A 21166-nucleotide genomic window follows, 5' to 3' on the forward strand; every position below is an offset into this window, starting at 1 on the left:
CACTCAACTCCACATTGTTAACATTTCATTTTAGGTCCCACTTTGTCAATTTTCCAAGCTCTGTATCACTGGTTCCTTCTACAATGCCTTATTCAACACCAGTTAAGCGGGATTGTTGGGGGGGGGGGAGTAATTCGGATAGACATTTTTTTGCAAGAAAATTTACTAGAGCATGTCTGCAGAACATCCTTTTTGGTTTTCCATTCTATAAACTGTTGCCCCTTGAACAAATCTGACAGCCCCGACAACTCTTCTCTGCCCAGATGGTGAACAGACTTCAACACAGACCAGTCTTAAATATTACTTAATGTTTTCTTTATTTAAAAGTTCATTCACAAAATACCATATCCATAAATTTACTTTGTCATGAAGCAGAATGTGTTGAGTGTTTGGAAACTTGTCTTTACACGTTTAAAAGTCAAACGGCTTGACTACCAGGTGAGTTTTGCATGGGCATCCTCTTTTTTTTTGTTTTTTTGCTTTTGCTCTTAAAATCTCGGGTCTTCCACATTTTGAACGGAAGAGCGGCTACTGGATGGATTTCGATTGGAACACAACCACACACACATACACACACACACAAAAAATGCATGTCTCGAAAGAAAAGTAGTGTTAGACAAATGGTTCTTATTCTTAGAAGTGGACTGAAAGACAGGGGAGGGAAGAGACATTTATACTATGATATCCAAGGGGAGGCTAGCCCTTGGAACATTTGCCTATACAAATTGGAACCTGTTTTTACACAATGGACATGTCTTTTTTTTTTTTTAAGGGGAGAGGAAGAATAACACATCTGCTGCTTTCAATTCTACCTGTTCCAAAGCTACAACCGGATACCCTAAGCATCCATGTCAGGCACTGCAGGTGTTCACACCTTGACCAGACCTCACACTGAAAGCAATAACCTGCGAGCGAGAAACAGCTCCCTTCTTGGTCACCCAAGGGCTCAGTATTCTGCTCGCTCTTTAAGTGCGCCATCAAACCTTTTCAAGCAGAATCCTTCCGGTATGGAGAGACAGGGGTTTGCAATCACCTGTTGCCTTTAGCGGCACAAAGACACTGGGGTTCTGCAATCCAAAGAGAGCGTCACCCCCTCCCGTCTGTTTGAGAGGCGAAGCATGAAAGCAAAGCAAAGTTCTGCACGGCAGCCCAAGAGACAAGAGCTGAATGCTGGAAGGGCAGAGTCAAGAGCCATTTCCTTCGAAACAGAGCCAAAGAAAGGAAGGAAGGAAAGTAAACTTTATTGGTTTCAGAAACTAGTTAAAAAGTGGTTAGCAAATATGTAAAAAAAGAAAACGCAAGAAAATGCTGGAAGAAGACAGTCCTTGGGTGCTACAGGAGGCACGAGCTTCGAGGGCCAGGGAGAAGTTGGCAGGCCAAGTCAAGGAAGCAGCAGAGCAGGGGTCCCTGTCTAGATTTGGCTGCTGACACGCAACTCAGCCCCAGGCAGGGGTCTGCAAAGTGCTGGCGGCACTGCCAGGAAGGGGAGGGGTGGAACTGATTTTATACAGTATATATATGTACATATATATTATTCCAAAGTGCCTAAGGGCTAACGGGTGGCAATCCTATTTAACGTTGTGTTGCATAAGCTAATTCTACAGGGGCTGTATTCTAGAGCTCGAGACGTCTTCCGCTTGGCCGGGACTCCTCGGAGTTGAGGGGCCACGAGGTTGTCGGTGGTAAGCATGCAGTGGAGGTAGAGAAGCACCGTGGAAGGCAGAAGGGAACGACGTGGAGCAGCAGGACTGAACCCTAACCTGCATGTCTCGGAAGTGGAAAGAGCCAGAGAGGAAGAAAAGGTGAAAGCAGCACGCCGGGGGAAGAGAAGTCAACCTTTGTGGAAGAGGGCAGCGCTTTATTGGCCAGAAGCCATGTGCTGGGTTTGGGAGAAATGGCTTCCGGGGGGGGGGGGGGAGGGAGGGAGAAACTTAAGACAATGCAGGCACTAGATACAGCAAAGCCAAGAACGTACTAAAAACCACTTGTTAACAGCTGACATGCATTCGCAAGCTCTGGTTTGTTTTGTTTGGATTTTTCCTTTTCTGTTTCAAGGAGGACAGGTGTCAGATGGTAGGAATGGTGGTTGCAGGGTTAATGTTCCGAGCACAGTTAGACACTCTGGGCTGTCTTGCGTTTTGTCTCCCACCCCCACCCCCAGTCCCCTCCCTCAACCCCTTTCTCCCGCCCGCCCCCTCCCATTGCATCCCACCCCTCAAGCTCATTCTTGCTCTTCCTTTACTATTTCCTCCCTCGGCTTGGCTCCACCAAAGATGGCAGAATTGGGGTTGGCTACTTGATTGAGAGGAGTGGCAACCGTCCGGGGCTTGAGCTGGAGTCTGGGCCGCTGGGCTCTTTCCTCTGGAAGAGAAGAAACATTTCTGCTTGAGATGCAGCTCAGGCGGTCCCGTGAGCCAATGAACAAAGGATCATAGGGCACCTGTGACAGATTGATCAAGGAGAGGAAGCCTCCGGGTGCTGAACTCCCAACTCCCATCAGCACCGGCCAGCATGCACAGTGGTCAGGGATGACAGGAGTTGTAGTCCGACAAGATCTGGAGGACTGCAGGATCCTATATTTGGTATAAGGCTAGAGCCCACTTCAAATGCATGAAAGTAGCAGAGAAGTCCTCAAGAAGGCAGATGAATTGAGATCAAAAATTGCAAGGCCTTCTATCCCCTGTCATGTTCATCTCTTTGCCACTGGCACAATCCTCTGCTCACTATCCTTGCAAGTGTGTGATGTATTTTACATGGACTCTAGCACACCCCACCCCGCAAAACCTCATACCAGGTGCCTTTAAGAGATCCACAAGACTCTCTAGTGTATCTGTTATAGCAGACGGTTATGGCCTGATACTCTGGAATTTCTCATACTCACAAGTCCAAACTTCTGTTGAAATGAACAAAACCAAAAAGCATTTCAAAACCAAGGTGTATCACAGTGCCGTCTGTCGCCGCAACTGACGTGCGACCCTCCAGATGACATCACTGAATGCTGCAGGCCAAGAGCGGTGGACAGCAGCAATTCAGTTGGGCCAAAATGCAGGAGAAAGCAAAGGCTGCCCACCTTCAGTTGGCTCTCTGAAATCCATGGAAGCGCCACGCACTGGAGGCCCATCCCTGAAGCGACCAGTGCCTCCCATGGGTGGACCGGCTGCTCCTCCTCGCCGGTCCCCGGGACGGGTCCGGCCTCCCCGGCCTCCCAGGAAGTCGTCATCTCTGAAACCTGTCGGGAGAGACGCGGCAGTAAGGGCCAGCTCTTCGGACATGTCCGAAGCAGCAGCCTTGCTTCTCACAGAGGCAAACCCACCAGCAGCTCCATCCAACCTGCGGGAGCATCTTGCGGTAGAGTGGCGGCCGAAGGACCTGCTTGGCACGCTCGGCTTGCCAAGAGACAGAAGTGGTTTTAGTTAAGCAGGATGCACTGGAGAGATTGGGCTAGGAGATGACGGCCACGAAACAGGAAGAGAAGAGGCACTCTACCGTTTCATACAACTAGCTACAGAAAGTGAAAAGCTCCTCCAACAGCGAGCTCCTCCAAACACTGGCCACGGGTTCGTTGACAGGTAAAGGCATGGCTTTTCTAGAGTTTTTTTGAGGATTGCCTGGTGCCGATGCTATGCCATGGCTCTTGGTGGTGGTGTAAAAACTTGGTGCTCTTGATTTTACTGTTAAGTGCTTATTTCATTCTCTTAGTTTGATTGGGTTGCTGCCTTAGGTTTCCTTGCAAAAGGAAGGAAGAAGTTTTTTGTTTTTGTTTTAAATAGATTGTTGATATTATGAGGGGGATCAAAGAAGAGAGAAAAGGTTCACACCTGCAGACTGCAATACAAATGTAAGATTGCTGCAGCCTGAAATCACGATCTCATACGATTTCTTCCTTTTGGAGAGTGTCAAGTATGAATGCACTGAAGCAAGAGTGGTTGCTTTGGAAAGAAGGTAATCCTTGCTGCTAAAATCAAGATGCATACATGCACTTTTGCCAAGAGGTTTCTTACGGCCGACAGGCAATCCATCCCTATTGCAAGTACTCTCAAAAATAAGATGGGAGGATAATTTGCACCAACTGACATATGCATACCTGTACAAGGATGCCAGAAGAAACCCCAAATTTCTGACTAGAGAAAAATGCATGGACTGTAATTATAATGACTACTTTTTATTAGGCTGCCTACCAGTATGCTTTTTATTATGTTTTTATCACTGACATTCTGTAATGTGTTTTTAATGCTGTGCACTGACCTGGGATCTTCTGCTAAAGGGCAGTATATAAATTGAAATGCTACTACTAATAAATAAATACTACTACCACTACTACTACTAGACTTACCGAAGCTTACAGAGTTAAGTTTGAAAATTTTCTGGCCAAAAGGAGGGTGGGGGTGGAAACATGATCAAATACAAGGAAAAAGCAGTCTAAGTGCATCAGGAGCAGAACAGGAGAGGGAATAAATAATAATAATAATAATAATAATAATAATAATAATAATAATAATAATAAATTTTATTTATATCCTGCCCTCCCCAGCCGAAGCCGGGCTCAGGGCGGCTATCAACAATCAAATAATCAAACAATCAAATAATCCAACATTCTAAAAACATTTCATTATAAAAATTAATTAAAATCAAATTAATGGCAACCGTTAAGCAAAATTCTGTGCAGGTTGCCAGAGGAGGGAGTCAGGCTGGACCCTGACCAAAGGCCTGGTGGAACAACTCTGTCTTGCAGGCCTTGCGGAAAGATGTCTGGTCCCACAGGGCCCTAGTCTCTTGTGACAGAGCGTTCACAATGAACTACTTGAGGATAAGATGATCTTACAATCTCCATCCACTATGGGATGCCTCCAGCATCTTCTTGTGCGACTAAGAATGTGGCTGAATTTCAAGTACAACCATCTGCCATGAACACAATGCGTAGCCACAAGCATTTGGTTTATACTCCCAGATTCTCATTTGTTAAACAGGAATAACCCTCATTACGGTAGCTGTGGAGGTTGGATTGTACATACAAAAAACATCTTGCTAGTTTAGTGCTGTGTAGCAATAAACAGGAATAAAAGGAAAGAGCTATATAAGGCTACACCCCCCACTTTGAGCTGGTCTGCCCAGTTGATGGAGCCAACTTAGTCCTACATCCAGAGTATATATTCACGCCGCCCCTCCCAATTGCCTCTGCCCATATTGCAAGAGGAAAGAAGCAATCCAGCATGTTCAGCTGAAAGGCAAGTTAGTAAGCTTTCAAGAAGGGGGCAGAGAATAAACTACCTGGGCCTATCCTCATCTACTTCTCACCCAGTGGGCCTGATGCTTTTATTACAGGATCCAGAAGTGTTGTGTGCACCAAAAAGAGACAGACAGATGGAAGCAGAGTCCCAGCTGATGCTAAGACAGAGCAACTCAGAACTGCACAATCCAAGCCATGCCTTCTGAAAGCAATTCAGGTACTTGTATTTGTCAAAAAGATCCAACACTTATTCATGCCCTCAAGTCTTCAAAGACTTTCAACTCCCCCCACTACCCCAAACTAGGACTAGACATTGAAATCCTTCAATCCAAACAGAACACAGATGACTTGCAACCTTTGCCATGGTCTTCAAAAATTAAGAAACATCCAGATAAAGTTTTGGGCTTCTGCCTTAGTGGCCAACCAGACTGCCATAGGATGATCTGTGGTTACAGGCATGTCTTACAGAGAAAGGCAAAAGGAAATTGAAATAAAAACATTTTTTGGTGGGGGTAGGGGACGAGGAGGAATCAGGAAAATGAAAATGGAGAAATACTGCTACCAGAACTGAAGTCATCTCTGGAATCCCATCCACCTCCTCGTGATTCCCGCGGACCTCCTCCGCCCATGCCTAAAAAGAAAGCCACATTGCAAGCAGGGGTCAATGGGGAAGGCGGGAAGATCTAAAAGGTTCCACTGCCAGTGGGCGGAAATCCCAATGCTCTCTCAGTCCGGTGCAATCCTCACATTCACAAACATTGGGCAATTGTACTCTGCAGGAGAATGTGTCTAGATCAGAGGTGTGGTTGGCACATGAAAACCCAGGAAAGGACACCGCTCTTAGCTCTCAAAGAAGGAGGCTCATCCACCCAGGCCTGGGCAGGAAGGTTGCAATGAGGAGACCTGTGAAGTGCCAGCATCTTCAGAAAACGCAAAAGTTCAAAGACAGCTTTTCCGTTATTTCCCTGAGCTGAGATGCACTTAAACCACTTACATCACAAAACTACACAAAGAGGCAGAGGGGACCTGCTTAGGTTAGGAAGATGGCACATTTTCTGCAACAACATCTACTACACAAACCGTCTCAGCTGCTGCACCTCTATCTGGGAGCACTCATCCTTGTGACACATGTGGTTGCCCAGGCTATGAAGTAGAGCATTAGCAAGTTCAAGGTTCTTGATGTTAGTTAAACAAGAAAAAAGTTTGTTTCCTTTTGGATCCAACAGCTCAAACTGTATGGTATTAATAAAATAGTAGATGAACACTTGTGAGCTCACGCTGCTGCCTCCTTTTGTTTTAGAGAGCACCACACCATGAAATAGCCCAGCCTTTGAAATACCTTTCTGCTCCGGATACTTTTCTGCCTAGCAAAACACATACAGCTGTTTAGATCTGTCTGTGTGAGCCTGGAGCTCTTTAGAACAAAAGAGGCGGCAGCATTAAAACAGTCCAGCATTACTCAGAGCAGTAAGATGCACCGTTTTGAAGACGCCAATTAAATCATTAAGAGGTTATGAGTTAACTGCTCATTTCTACTTTAGCGCCTCAAGATACACGATGCCAATCTTGTTTTCCCACGTAGTTTTAAACTCCATACTTAACTTTAGTTGGGGGAAACTCAACTCAAACATAGTTGGGGGAACTCATGTCTTCAAAGGCTGGCATACCAGTCTACACTAAGCCTTTTCTGAGCATCTGCCTACCATCAGAGCTAAGCAGTCACCTCCCATGTTTGCGGAGGGGCAGTACATTAGGACACATTTGCTTTCAAGCAAAATGAAAAAAGGCAGGTTGAGGCAAACTATTTATTCTCCCTACCCTCCAGTTAGCCAAGAAAGCAAGAATATTCCCTCCAATTCAATTTCTCAATGATGTACAGGAGCAGGCAGGGAGACCCAAATCTCCAGCCACAGTTCAGCCAAAACTGCTTTTGTGACTACCACACCTTGAAAAGTCACTGCTTGCAGCTCCTCAGATTATAACTGAGCCTAGGTAGCTCCTACCCCGAGTCACTCTCCTTCAATTTGCTTCCTTGAGGTTCCTCCCATACCAGCCTTTAAGGAGATAAAGCTACTCACCTGCCTGGCTCTGTGCCCAACCTATGAGATTCTCATACTTGGAAGAGTCATGCAAGAACACTTGAAGTCTCCTAAGCAGGCATTTGCTGGCACACGATATGGCCACTTGGTGCGCAACAAAACCTGGCTTGCAGCCAGAGCACCAGAGAGGTTGGAGAAGAGGACTTGCCACCACTGCCACTCCCTTTTGCTGCCTGCCACCAGCCACTCCTGGAACCAGCTGTGAACCACCCAGCCCAGCAGAGGGCAATATTCAAGCTTGCAGAATCTAATTTGCGTTTTACTGGAACTCTGTCAGCTGGAGCCAGGTGCAAAAGACATACCCTTAGAATTAAAGAACAGGGTACCTCTGTGCAACTGCTGAGCGCATGAATTTGTTCTGAGCCCAAGAACTGAACTGAAGTCAGTCCTTCCACACATAAATCAATTTCTTGTTAAATATTGTTTGCTTTTTAGACAGTACACTCTGTGTGTGTTTAAATGCTTTATATTTATATTCCAAGATTTCTTGATTTCAGCAATCTAATTTAGGTATGTCATTTTGCTTGTTGCTATTGTTAAACAACTAGAAGTCAGAAATCTTTGCCAATACACCACGAATCACCCAAATATCTAGATCACAAACTACCTTCTGCCTACCCTGATCTAGGCTGCCCACCTCTTCTGAACTGCTGTGGCCTCCTGGAGCGCAGCAAGACTAGAAACTGATTAGCTTCTTGATTTATTTACTGGCCTGTTTGTTTTGATTTAGCTCTGAACTTGTGGTGCATGAAGTCTAGATTATACCACTCCAATAATAGATTATCACAAACTTTACATTATTCCACCATTAAGACTAATTTTCCCCATATGTATTTAACTGTGTTTCTTGTCTTTGAATTTATTGAAGTTCAATACAGATAGTTTCCCCCCAAATGTTTTGTCTTTTGATAACACTAACATTTATATAATACTAACTTATTGTGAGCAACTTTGGGCACAGTTTACTGTTGAAAAGTGGTAGGTAACTAAACTAAAAGCTTAATATTATACATACACACATGCTAGTTTAAGGCGGCACTAATGCACTCATTCCAATTTGCCATATATTAAAGAGCAACTATTTAAACATCACCTCTGTCCTCTGGGCCGCCACCTTTTCTGAAACCGAAGCCACCTTTGTCTTGTTTCCTGCCTTCGGCAATGTCCACTCGGAGTGACCGGTCCCCCCAAAGCTGTTGGACGCAGAAGAAGAGGAGGAGAAATCTTACCACCAGTCATTCCAGCAAGGGCAGCTATCAATTTTCAAATACTATTTTATAAAAATGGTAAGCTTACTGCTCCATCGTATGTCAGAGCTTCTTTAAGCGATTCAACCTCATCAAATTCTACGTAACAAAATCCTGTAAGACAAAAAAGAGATTAAAAACAAAACAAAAAACAGAAGCCAACTTTCATCTCAGTATCTGGAAAGTTGTGAACCCAGATAGTGTACACAAGTGGGCTGTTAGGCAAGGAAGTCAAACTAGGATATCAGGGCAAACAGAGGTTCATGAGCTGATCTGTCTCCTTGAGGTACCACCGATTTCCATCCTGTTCCCCAACCTCTTCCCTCACTTCTGCAAACAGGGTAAGAAGATTTGAGAGAACATGTAAGCAAACCCGAAGGACAGTGTGTTCCCACACAAAACTCCCCCAAAGCAAACGTCTTCAGAGAAGTTAAGCTGAGTGACCACCAGAGACTGCCTGTTCTTTCTATGACTGTAAGCAGACTATGAGAGCTAAATGGCACAGCACATGCTCTGCAGGGAGAAGGTCCCAGTTTTAATCCCCATCATCTTCAGGTAGCTCTTGATTAGCAGAGTATGACTGAAAACTACTTAAGATGGCATGTGCACCTTAAAACCTGGTATCTCTCACCCCTAATCAGCTGCCTCTCTACCTCAAACTTGGTTATGAAGGAGAGACATAGAAGCACCTACCTTTAAATTTATCTGTCTCTTTGTCTCTGACTAATCGCACACTCCTTACACTGAGATCTTTGAAAATGGCATCGATGTCTCCTTGGACCGTGTTGAAGGGGAGGTTGCCAACGTACGCTGTGAAGGGGGGCTCTGTTGGAAGCTCTTTCTGTCTACGTGGGCCAACACCAGCACTGCCACGAGATCTGTTGACAAGCACAGAATTAGAGCCTAGGCCAGAATGCTCCTGGGATCAGGGAGCAGCAAGGATGCTCCATGTGGGGAAGGCAGGAAAGAGATGTTACAGTAGAGCTGTATCTCAGTTATACTATACTGCTGTCAACAATTCAAATTTAGCCAGTAGAGAGAAAGGAGGGTGTTAATGTATACAGACACAGGGGCACAGAAAGTAGAGTTTTTGTATTAATTGGGTATATGTTTTAACTAAAATCTTGCTATTAAACAGTGCGGCCCCAACAACAGATGCCTGCGAACAAATGCAGTTATGTGCAGCTCCCCAAGTATGAAGAACAGCAGTCAGTCATGCCATGTTCAATCACTGTGCTGCCTGATCCTATGCACATCTAATCGATGCGGTTCAAAGGTTTGAAGGGGGCAACGTTCCCCAACCTTTCAGTGCAGGACACTTGGTACTTGGAAACCCAAGGGCAACTTGCTTTTTATACAAAATTAATTCATATACACACGGTGTTCAATTTGTTAACTTGAGTGAATTGGGAGTGCATAAAACCAACCCCATCATCCTGAAAGGCATCTGGAACAGCAAGGTGGCTCTAACCAGCTGGCTCTGTCATTTGGTGTCCGTGATGGAAGATGTTGACAGGCAGTTAAAAAATGACATACCACTAACCATATGCAGGCAATTTTATACACAGGGCAGGCAGGAGGTAGATCAGGATGTACTGACAAGACCTCTGGATGAGCTGCAGCTACAATTTGGGACTCCCAACAGTTTAAGAAGAGCAAGTACAGAACACTTTGCTGATATAGCTAGCCTTGTGCTGATAATCTCCAAGCCTATTTAAGCCAATATTAACTGGTAGGCTTTCTAGGACTGGGGACGCGGGTGGCGCCTAGGATTTGCCAATCGTATGGTCGGCGGTTCGAATCCCCGCAGCGGGGTGAGCTCCCTTCGTTCGGTCCCAGCTCCTGCCCACCTAGCAGTTCGAAAGCACCCCTAAGTGCAAGTAGATAAATAGGTACCGCTTTACAGCGGGAAGGTAACGGCGTTTCCGTGTGCTGTGCTGGTGCTGGCTCGCCAGAGCAGCTTCGTCACGCTGGCCACGTGACCCGGAAGTGTCTTCGGACAGCACTGGCTCCCGGCCTCTTAAGCGAGATGAACACGCAACCCCAGAGTCGGACACGACTGGCCGGTACGGGCAGGGGCACCTTTACCTTTACCTTTCTAGGACTAGGCAATATCTGGTTTTCAACACCGTAATAGATCACCAACTACACATTGGGATCTATCACAATGTGTAAAATAAGGATGGAGCTTTGTAGAGTCATTGGCTGGCTTCCCGGTTTTCCTACATTGTGTTTATTTTTCCACATAGCACAAACATATTTATCATTATTTGTAATGTATTGACAGGTCAAAAATTATGAAACTGGTATCATATGAACTTCAAACCTGTTTTGGGCTATGTATCAATATACAGCCCAGCCCTATTGACTACATCTTTGTGTAGCTCTGCTAGCCAATTTTAAGGATGTATTGCAATCCTGTCTATAGTGACTTAGATGTAGATTGGTACTTGCATATTTATTTAGAACATTTTAACCCTGCTCTTTAGCTGAAAAGGCTCCCAGATTGACAGTCCCTGGCTACAATCTGCTAGGGATTGTCAGTCCCTAGACTTACAATCTAAAATGCATGAAATAAAAAGGGAAAGGGAAGAGGGTTGAAGAAGGGAGAAAGTAAGCGAGCTCAGGCTCCAGTTCTAATTGGTGGACCTGAGAGGTTTAGTAACAAAGCATCGTAGACCTGCCCACCTCTATTTTCGAATGTTCTGACAGGCAAGGAGGGCACCCTACTTGCCTGTGGCCTTCCCAAGACAATCTTTCTGCAGTCCTTATGGGAAGAAAACTATTCCACAGCCAAAGAATGTATTTGTAGTTAAAATACGGTCAATACCTCGGGTTACAGATGCTTCAGGTTGTGCTTTTTCGGGTTACGGACCGCCGAAACCCAGAAGTACCGGAACGGGTTACTTCCGGGTTTCGGCAGTCGTGCATGCGCAGAAGTGCTAAATCGCGCTTTGCACATAAGCGCCAAATTGCAACCCGCGCCGCTGCAGGTTGCGAACGTGCATCCCACACGGATCATGTTTGCAACCCGAGCATCCACTGTACTTTTTGGTATAATGCCCCAGTCAAAAATTCTGCCAGGGCAGCAAGCATTTTAGATAAGTGGCACATAACTGCTAAGAAAAACTACTATGCGAGCACACAAAAAGCAGCAGATTTCAAGAACAATGAAGGATGAAGGGAGAGAGCTAACTTCTCAGTTAGGAGGGCAGCACTTGGACAGATGCTAGCCAAACGCTTTTGGATATTTTATCAGTCCTCCATTTGGAATACATCCCAATTGCCTTCTTTTCACCTGATCAACATGTTTGATGTGCCTAGAAAGAAGCCACAGGTGTCAACTGGCCAATTCCAAATATACCTGGAGCTCTTTGCCATTTTTAAACATGAGAAGCAATGCAGAAAAGGTGCAGATATGCCTAGGTAAATATTCAAGTACTGTAATGCTATTAGAAAACATAAAAAGATGCCTTCCAACTAAGGTTAACTAAATTGATAGTCTAAACTAAGACCATTTCTAAACTTAAATACATATTGAAAAAGAAAAGATACTGAAAGCTAGGACAGGGTAAGTGTGTAGTTCTGAGTGTGGTGCTGTTGAGAGACTGTACTGTATCAAATGCTTATCAGTCCTAAATCTACTTCTTAAATAGAAGCAGTCACCATAACCTACTCAGTTTTTCTTACAAGAAGAAAAAGAAAAGGAGAAACCAGTTGGTTCAGTGCTAGAACACGTGCAAAGATCTACTTTACCTGCACCCAACTGTGCATTAAAACTCACATCATGGATACCTTACATATAACAGCAATGCCAGCAGTATAGTCTCATGGATATGCTCACTACGTTTATAAATGGGTGACAAATTATATTTGTCTTATGGAGTTTGACCACAAAGAGTTCAGGGAAACTGGCCCGTCCAAATAAGTATTGAGTGGGTATTGCTTTGTGTCTTCCTTTCCACATCAACCAGCCATAAATAGGTTGGGCTTGGTAGAATTCTTCACAACTAACAGAGGCAACAGACTGATAAAGCATGTCACCACCAGTCCTATGAAAAGATGATGAACTGTTTTCTGGAAGAGTGACTCGGTCTTATGAGCCAACCATGACCAATTCATGTGCTTTCATAAGGACACTCATACAGATATCACATTAGACACACTTTAAGGAACAGTTACTCAACCCAGTTGACCGGCAAACCAACCTCAGCACCATGAGCCCTGGATGAAGACTTCCTCCTAGATACTCCCAGTGACACACCTATCCCATCATGTTTCCTAATGACAATCTGTAGTCATCTAAATTTATGAAGTTGGTTAGCCAGGGGTGGAAACTGCTATTCCATCAAGACAGAGACTATAAAGGAAATGGGAACTAGGTAAAGAGCAAATTATCTGATATACTCTGCAAGAAAGGATGTTTAGAATGATGCATGTAGACATGATGTACCCTAAACACAATCTACTCTTAAAAAAAACCACAACCATAAATGCTTCTGCATAGCTTTCTGACGAGAACTCAATTTTCTTGTCAAAAATTCACCAGCTGCCTACATTCAGGCAACATACAGTGGTACCTCGGGTTAAGTACTTAATTCGTTCCAGAGGTCCGTTCTTAACCTGGAACTGTTCTTAACCTGAAGCACCACTTTAGCTAATGGGGCCTCCTGCTGCTGCCGCACCACCGGAGCACAATTTCTGTTCTTATCCTGAAGCAAAGTTCTTAACCTGAAGCACTATTTCTGGGTTAGCGGAGTCTGTAACCTGAAGCGTATGTAATTTGAAGCACATGTAACCCGAGGTACCACTGCACTATTTTAAGATACAACTTTTCTAAAGTCCATATTACTGCAGAATCCAAAGAAATTAATAACTAACATAATGCTATCACCCTTGCAGCACAAGAGCATGTGATGATTGTGGAAGATTTATGATTCTTTCCTAGATATAAAGAAAGTTCTCAACTCCCTCTCACTCCCATAGGGTCTGCCCTAGCCTGGATGAATCACTAGCCCTGGATCAAGTCTTCTTGAAGGGAAGTCTTCATGCAAATAGCCTCAATTTCACTCCTGGCATATCACTGGCACCGGTATAATACTCATTAGAACAAGCACAGCTGCCAGCTATGAAGTCAATGCCATTAATAAAGAGTGAGGAAAGAAGAGGTAAAGTCGTATCACTCTGACTGGCTCTCTAATAGGAAAACACCGCCTCCTTTCAATGGTGAGGCAGCTTATAAAGCTGAGATACAATACTAGGTTCAACAGATGTGCATAACACCCATAAAAAAGTATATGTAGCCTCTATCAGCTAACCTGTGACCCTCGCATATTTTTGATTACAGTTTTCAGCAGCTGTAGCCAACAATTTATTACAGTTTACAATCACATAAAACTAAAATAAAAGCAGACTATTATTAAAACAATGAAACAATAGAATACAAAGTAACATAAAAATTTAACATACAAACAGCCTGAAAGGAGAAAAGAGTCTTATCATGATAAATAAATAACTGTAAGCTCAGCACAAATGAAACCACTTTGAGGGAAAGTGAACAAACAAGCCTAACATATCCTCCTGTTGTCACATCTGGTGGCAGGAAACCCAGAGACCAGTTGGAATGGGAGCAGGCACTTCTCTAGACATCCCTGTGTGACAAGAGCTCAAGGCGCGCTGCAATGCATCAGTGCACTTTCTGCCAGAACAGAATCAAAAATATTTTTGCTGCAGACCAAAATCTAATTTCCAGTCCAGAAATGGGGGCAATAACTTTAACATATAGTTACAGAATGGCTGCAACTGAATGTTTAGAATTAGGTTGTTTCACTGCAGTTTGATAGCACTTGAAATTGCAACTTAAGGAACTAGGAAATTACCGATACAGTACAATAAAGGGGCTATCAACATGTGCTGTTTGTTATCTTCAGCAAATCTGAACAAACTTTTTCAGGCTTGTGTCCCAGCTGTGTTCAAAAGTTTAACTTAGATTATTTAATTACTGAAATTAATTGCACTGAGACTAATACAGCCACAGCAGTCAGCATTTTTGCAAAAGGCAGCAGTAAACAGCTCAACCAATTTCCAAGATGTTATGCCTACCTACTGCTTTCAGGAGCCTTTAAATAAGAATGCTAGTGAACAAATGCTGGAGCCGATGAAATCTGGCATACACTGATGAGTTTTCCATGTTAGACTACACCCATACTGTAATCAGCTCATTTCCCAGTTTGATAAACTCGAACTGAAAAGTAAGCTCCAAGTACCAAATGTTCACTTTCCTTTCCATAGGCAACACAAAAGCAGCATCAGCCACTCCTCATAGCCCTACTCCCTTATTTGATTTTAGTCAGACTCTTCTCTGCCTTTTGCTTGTTCCTTTCTCATGCTTAGCCATTGCAAAGGGCTAGGAATGCAGAGTTCTTATGGCTTGTAGCAAAAGGTACAAGGTGTGCTCAGGTCAGCAAGATGCCTGGCAGAGATGTTGGGGAAACGAACATCCAGGTGGTAAAGCAGATCATCTCAATACACCTGCCAGATCATGTTAATGTGGAGAATAATAAAGTGCAAGGCATATGAAATTCCTCCTGTACAAAAAGTATCACCTTTGTGCCTTTGTGAGAGGCATCAAGTGACCAAAAGGCCATTAGTCTCTGCTCCGCTAGATTCAAAACTAGGCAGATGAGTAGCCATGAACTTCTCCTTTGATCCACCTCATAAATGTATAAGTGCCTTAACCCACCTCCTCACCCTAAAGGATACAACCCTGTATTTCATCCTCTATTTCACCTTCAATCTCATTTTTATCCTTACCCCACTATTTCCATTTTGTCTGTGCTCCACCTTACATCCAAAGGACCTACCTTCCCTGACCCCTAGATTCATACCATTCATCCCCATTCCTGCTTAACCTATTGATTGATCCATAATCTTACTTTCTTCTGCTCTATCTAGATTTAGATTTGGCAGCTCCTTAAGGAATGGCTTTGTTTTATTTCTTACTCATGTTACTCTGTCAAGCAATGCTGACATTAGCAGCACTACGTATAGTAAATTCTCAGCAGTCCATACAAACCATACCATAAGGTAGACAGAATAAAAAGGGCCACCCTAGAAAGACATATGAAATAGAAGGGGCAAACTGAGGAGCTAAGTAAATCATCCTATCCAGTATGTTTCACACCCACAACCATTTTCGTAAGAGATGGATATATGCTTTTCTAAAGAGATACGCAGCCAAATTGAATGCAGACCTGAAAACAAATCACATCTCCTAGCAGAACCCATCCGCCTGCAAAAGAATAGGAAATGTTTAAAGTGATTCCATTCACTTGCGAAAAGTATCATCCACCCTTTGCCAAATGGTCCTAGGGAGGAAAACCCACAAATATTACTTTAAAAATCATTAAAACAAAATACTCAACTAGATGACTCATCACTATCCCTGGGTCCTCCTGCAGGCCTGGACAAAGAGCTATGTCTTCTGTAAACGAAAGTAATACTGCTCTAGATGCACCTCAGAAGGGAGGGCACTCCAGAGATGAGAAGGCACCCAGAGAAAGCTCTCATATTAGTCAACTTTTATCAATTTCATCCCAAAGTAGAATCACACGCCAGGCTGCCAATCTTCAAATATTTGCATCACAGGTAGTTTAAGGCTTTATACATCGATGAGAGTACATTGAATTGTACTCTGAAGCAAACTAGCAACCAGTGCTGAGCCTTTAAGATCAGTGTTAAATGGGTGTAGCCATCAATGCCCACCAGTACCTAGCCAAAGCATTCTGCACAAGCTGCAGCCTCTGAAACATGTGATGGCAGCTCCACATAGATGATGTGGACAATAATTTTATCAGGAGGTTATGAGAATATGAGTTACTATGGCCAGGCTTTTTTTCCCCAGATTGTAAGATGAGCCTGAAAGGTCAGGCCAATGGCCTATCTCATTCATTATCCAGTTCTCACAGTGGAAAGCTAGCTACTTGTCAGAAGCCTGCAAGCTAGGCATGAACACAACAGCACTCTGCCCACTTGTGATGCCCAGGAACTTGTATTCAGAAGCACAATGCTTCTGAAGTTGAGGTAGACCGTAGTCTCATGGCTAGTAGCAGTGGCTACCCAGGAATGGGTGTAGCTGGTGAAACAGGAAGTAGACACACCTAGCCACTGAAGCAACTTGGACCTCAGGTAACATAGCTGTATTATGCACCATCCCAAGCTATCTACCTGCCTTTCAAGGAAATGCAACCCCATTTAGTTCTTGGATTCAAGAACCCAAAGCACACCTCCATCTTGTCTGGATTCATTTTCCATTTATTGGTCCACATCCAGCCCATTACTGCCACCAGTCCAGTCAACACTCTGCCTCACCTGTTTCAGATGGAACAGAGAAAAAGAGTTGTGTGTCATCTGCATATTGATGAAACTTTGCTCCATATTGCCTAATGAGCTCTCCCTGCAGCATCATACAGGCGTTAAAAAGAATGGGGGACAGGATGAAACCCTGCAGGACACTTACCATGCAGTCAAGCAGTAGCTCCCCATTACTACTCTGTAAGTAAACCTGGAACAGTGTGGTCACCTCCCAAAGCCACAGATTTGTTTGTGAGCACAACACACATAGTACTTTTTGACTGACCCTAAAGCTTTTTTCTTATGACAATTCTATATGCTGGTTCTTTCTATTTTCTGAAACCTGTCAAGATAACCCAGATGATTTCACATACTGAAGACTTCTTTGGGCATTCCCCCTCCCCTTCACTCAAAAACTTATTCAGGCAAGTCACTCTGACTCTTCCCCCCTCTATATTTGCTATACGAAGATAATTGTGATGAACCTACAGGGGTTTTTATGAGAATGGCTGAGATAACTGCTCTCAAGTGAACAAGATATAAAACTTCATAATTTTCTCACTTATACCACTTTTAAACAGTTTACAAAGCACTATATCCCAAATATACTCTCTACTATTAAAAATAGAAACCTCTCAGCTTCTCTCTGATAAGAGATCACACATTATTCTTACTGGAGTAATAGGACTGGTCAATAACTCCAGATTCTCTCACAAAGACAGCCCTGCAGTTATGGTTTAATGTTATGTGTGAATGCAGTCATGAGATGTGGAAAAAGAGGAAGCAAAAATAAATAAACAGGCAAAGTAACTGTTACTTTTTTATGCCCCCTTCCCCATATACTATACTTATCCATCTATAAGTTGCTGGGTGGGTGTGAAGAAGAAAACATTTTCCTCCAACTTCCATCCATTCCTCCATATTATTCTTTCCTATGGTATGACTCATATGCTCCCCACTCCTTCAAATTACCACCCCCCTTGCCCACAAATAAGCACCAACTTGGGGAACAAACTCAATTACGAAAACAAACTCAGGTCCCAAGCCAGAGCTAAGAATATAGGATGAGCTCCTTATTGAACTACATGGAGAGGTTACAATATGAGGGAGTAGTAGTTTAGAAGAAAAAGTAGAGTAGGAATGGACCAGAAGATTCTCTCAAATTTATCCATCAAATAAAACTGAATGGCACAAACTATGGGGTTCACTGCCACAAAATGCAGGGACAACAATGGGAACGGACATGGATGGCTTTACAGGGCATTAGACAAATTTGTAAAGTTTAAGACCATCATTGTTTACTAGTCATGACAGCTATATGCTACCACCTTCAGCAGCAGAAGCAGAATATATCTGAATAATAGTTGCCCAGGCATTACAGCAGGTTCCTATTGCCCACCACCCTGTCTACCTCTGGACTTCCCAGAAGCATCATGTTGGTCACTGTGATGCCGAATTAAGTAGGACCCATCTTATTCACCCTTCTTCTCCCGTGGGACTGCAATCCCAGTTCCCATGCAAAAGCATCCAGGCCTGAAACATCTTCCCCATAGGCTTTACTTACACCCCATGGAGTCCCCTCCCGCTTTCCCCTTTAACCAGCCTCCCCTGTCAGAGCCAGCTTACCTTCCATCAATGCCCAAGTCAGTCTTCCTGCCCCCCCCCCGCACCACCCACCTCTTGACACCCCACTAAGAGACTAAAGAAGCTGGAGCCCTTTCCCCATAAGCTTACACCTTCCTCGACCCGCCTCCCTTATCAGAGACCCCTTACCTTCCACCGAAGCCTGTTACCCATTCCCATAAGAGACATCTCAGGCCTGGCCCATTTCCTCCCATAAATTATGCCCTCCTAGATCTCTTTTTCAGCCCCCCTTTCCTGTCAGAGGCCACTTCCACCAGAGCCCAAAATACCCCCCTCGCCCCAGGAACACCTTTGCTCACACCTTCCTCGATCCCCCTTGTCCTGACCCACCTCCCCCCGCCAGGGGCCACTTCCCTTCCGCCAGAGCCCGGATCCGTCTCCCTCGCCCCCTTCTTGGCACCCTCGTGAGAGGCGCTCCAGGCCCGACCCGTCCCCCCGCCGCAGAAGCTTCGCTTCCGGCCCTCCCGGGCCCCGCGCTCGCTCTGGCCCGCCTCCCCCGCCCGGAGGCTCCTTCTCCTCCCTCGACACACGCGCTCGCCGCCCCGCGCACGGGCCCTCCTGCCGCCGCCACCACCTCGCTCCTCCCCTCGCCCGGGCCCCGAGGCCTCCCTTCGCCTCCCCGGCCGGCCCCGCTCCCCTTCCCCGCTCACCCGCGGCCGCCGCCGAAGCTGCTGTAGGCCCGGTCGTCATAAGCGTCGAAATCCGCCATTGCTGCTGCTGCTGCTCCTACTGCTGCCGCTGCTCCTGCCGCCGCCTCAGCCTCCCCCGAGCGCGAGCGAGCGCCGCAGGACCCCCGCGCCGCTTATATAGCGGGCCTCGGCCAGGGGCTGCCCGTCGCGGTGCCTGCAGCCGAGGAGCGCTCTGCGCCTGCGCGCAGCGGGGGTGGCCCGGCGGTGCCTGACTGGAAAGTGAAGTGTTGGGGGGGGGGAGAGAGAGAGGAGGGAGGAGGAGAGGTTTAAAAATGACCCAGCCCTAGCAGGCAGAAGAGCCGCATGTGGAGATTGGGGTGATGGAGGATTAAAAGCTTTCCTCCTGCTACCTGAGGCGAGAAGTGGGAGGTAGTGCAGCTAGCTCCCCTCTCTGACCTGCTGGGAGTGCTTTGCCATCCCATGCGTGAAATCCTAGCCTTGCAGCGCTGGCATTTCCAGCTTATAATCATGCCTCTGAATGCCAGCTGCTGGGAATCGCAGGAGGGCAGACCCACAGGAGTCTGGTTGGCCACTGAGGGCAGGGCACAATGAACGTATGCTGACATCTGCCTCTCTCTTGGGAGACAGTGGAAGAGTGCATCTTTGGGGCTAAAGCCAAACTGTTGGAGAGTCACAGCGCCTGCTGTGGCTGTAGAGACAAAAAATGGGAGAAACATGTTTTGTTGCAGCTGGGGCAGAGGAAGGCGTCTGATTGGGCTGCTGCAGGTGCACCACGGCATTTCTTCTCTGCGCGCTCCTCTCAGCAGTCGGTCCTCCTCGGGTCACTGCTGTGGATACACAACCTGACTGTCTCCAGACGCTGCGGTTGTCTGCAAGGGATTCAGACAGGCGGGGTTGAGGTTGCCAGCCTTTATGTCTCATTTGTAATGCAGAGTTGGTCTGCCAGAGGTGCCTGAAGACAGCTCCGCATACAGCATGTCTATAGGAATCCTGTCATCTTCCATGCTGTGTACATGACCAAGCCAGCATAGATGTTGCTGAGACAGGACTGTGAACATGCTGGGGACGTGGACTTGGGAGAGCACATCTTTGTTTGAGATTCTGTCCTGCCATGTGGTGCCCAAAATCTTCCTAACGCCGTACATTGAAGCGGCACTCCTGGTGGGTGTAAGTTGCCCACAACTCACTTCCATAATGTTGTGCTATCTGTCTGTCTTCCACCTTTGTCTCCAACAATCTCAGGCTAGTGCATTTGGTTTTCCTCCTTCATCATTTTAGCCTCAAAACAACCCTGTGAGGTAGGTTAGGCTGAGAGGCAGCAACTGCCTCACCTCAAATCAGTCAGTGAGCTTCATATGTCTAAGTAGGGATTTCAAGCCTGGACTCCCAGGTCCTAGTCAGATGCTCTAACCACTACACAACATGACTAGATGAGCTACTGGCTTGATCCAGCAGGGATCGTTTTATGTTCTTAATAATTACAAGAAGGTTATAGACAAGAAGGTATTTGTTTCATGAATTATCCCCAGATTTAGTTTATGGGAGGAAGGCCCATAGAATTCAAGTGGGCTGACTTCTAAACAGACATGCACAGGATTGCAGTGTCACTGCGTATTCTTGTAAACACCACTCCATGCTGTTTTGTTTCTCTTTAAAACCAATGGGGAAATAATTAAAATATATAAAATAAAATAAGTAAAAAGTAAACAGGCAGAGAAAGGAAGGGAATCACCCGCTAAACTAGAAGAATCACTAATCACCAGTTAACTGTAAAAAAAGTTTTTTCTTTAACTGTCTGCATAAGCCTAGAATTGTTCCCACAGACATCTAAAAGTTAATACAGTGGTACCTCGGGTTACATACACTTCAGGTTACACATGCTTCAGGTTACACACTCCACTAACCCAGAAATAGTGCTTCAGGTTAAGAACTTTGCTTCAGGATAAG

General features: G+C 45.2%; 1 protein-coding gene across 1 annotated transcript; it reads right to left on the reverse strand.

Annotated features, from left to right (window-relative positions):
* Nucleotides 1-293: 293 nt before the first annotated feature.
* On the reverse strand, nt 294-19356 carry EIF4H (eukaryotic translation initiation factor 4H). The gene is made up of 7 exons (XM_053366996.1): nt 19220-19356; nt 9267-9451; nt 8623-8687; nt 8420-8519; nt 5790-5858; nt 3071-3229; nt 294-2361 (listed from the first exon to the last, which is right to left on the reverse strand). The coding sequence occupies exons 1-7, from the start codon at nt 19276-19278 to the stop codon at nt 2222-2224; spliced, it is 777 nt and encodes a 258-aa protein (XP_053222971.1). The 5' UTR covers nt 19279-19356; the 3' UTR covers nt 294-2221.
* Nucleotides 19357-21166: the final 1810 nt, after the last annotated feature.

Source organism: Podarcis raffonei, chromosome 15 (genome assembly GCF_027172205.1).
Source record: "Podarcis raffonei isolate rPodRaf1 chromosome 15, rPodRaf1.pri, whole genome shotgun sequence".
In the NCBI taxonomy this organism is placed as follows: Eukaryota; Metazoa; Chordata; class Lepidosauria; order Squamata; family Lacertidae; genus Podarcis; species Podarcis raffonei.

Excerpts from the sequence above, each read along its gene's own strand:
- EIF4H (XM_053366996.1), bottom strand. The coding sequence starts at position 19,278 with ATGGCGGATTTCGACGCTTATGACGACCGGGCCTACAGCAGCTTCGGC. Across the intron at positions 5,859-8,419 it reads TGGCGGCCCAGAGGACAGAG|GCATGGGCGGAGGAGGTCCG; the intron begins GTGATGTTTAAA and ends CTTTCTTTTTAG. Across the intron at positions 3,230-5,789 it reads CAGAGATGACTTCAGTTCTG|GTTTCAGAGATGACGACTTC; the intron begins GTAGCAGTATTT and ends CTCTCCCGACAG.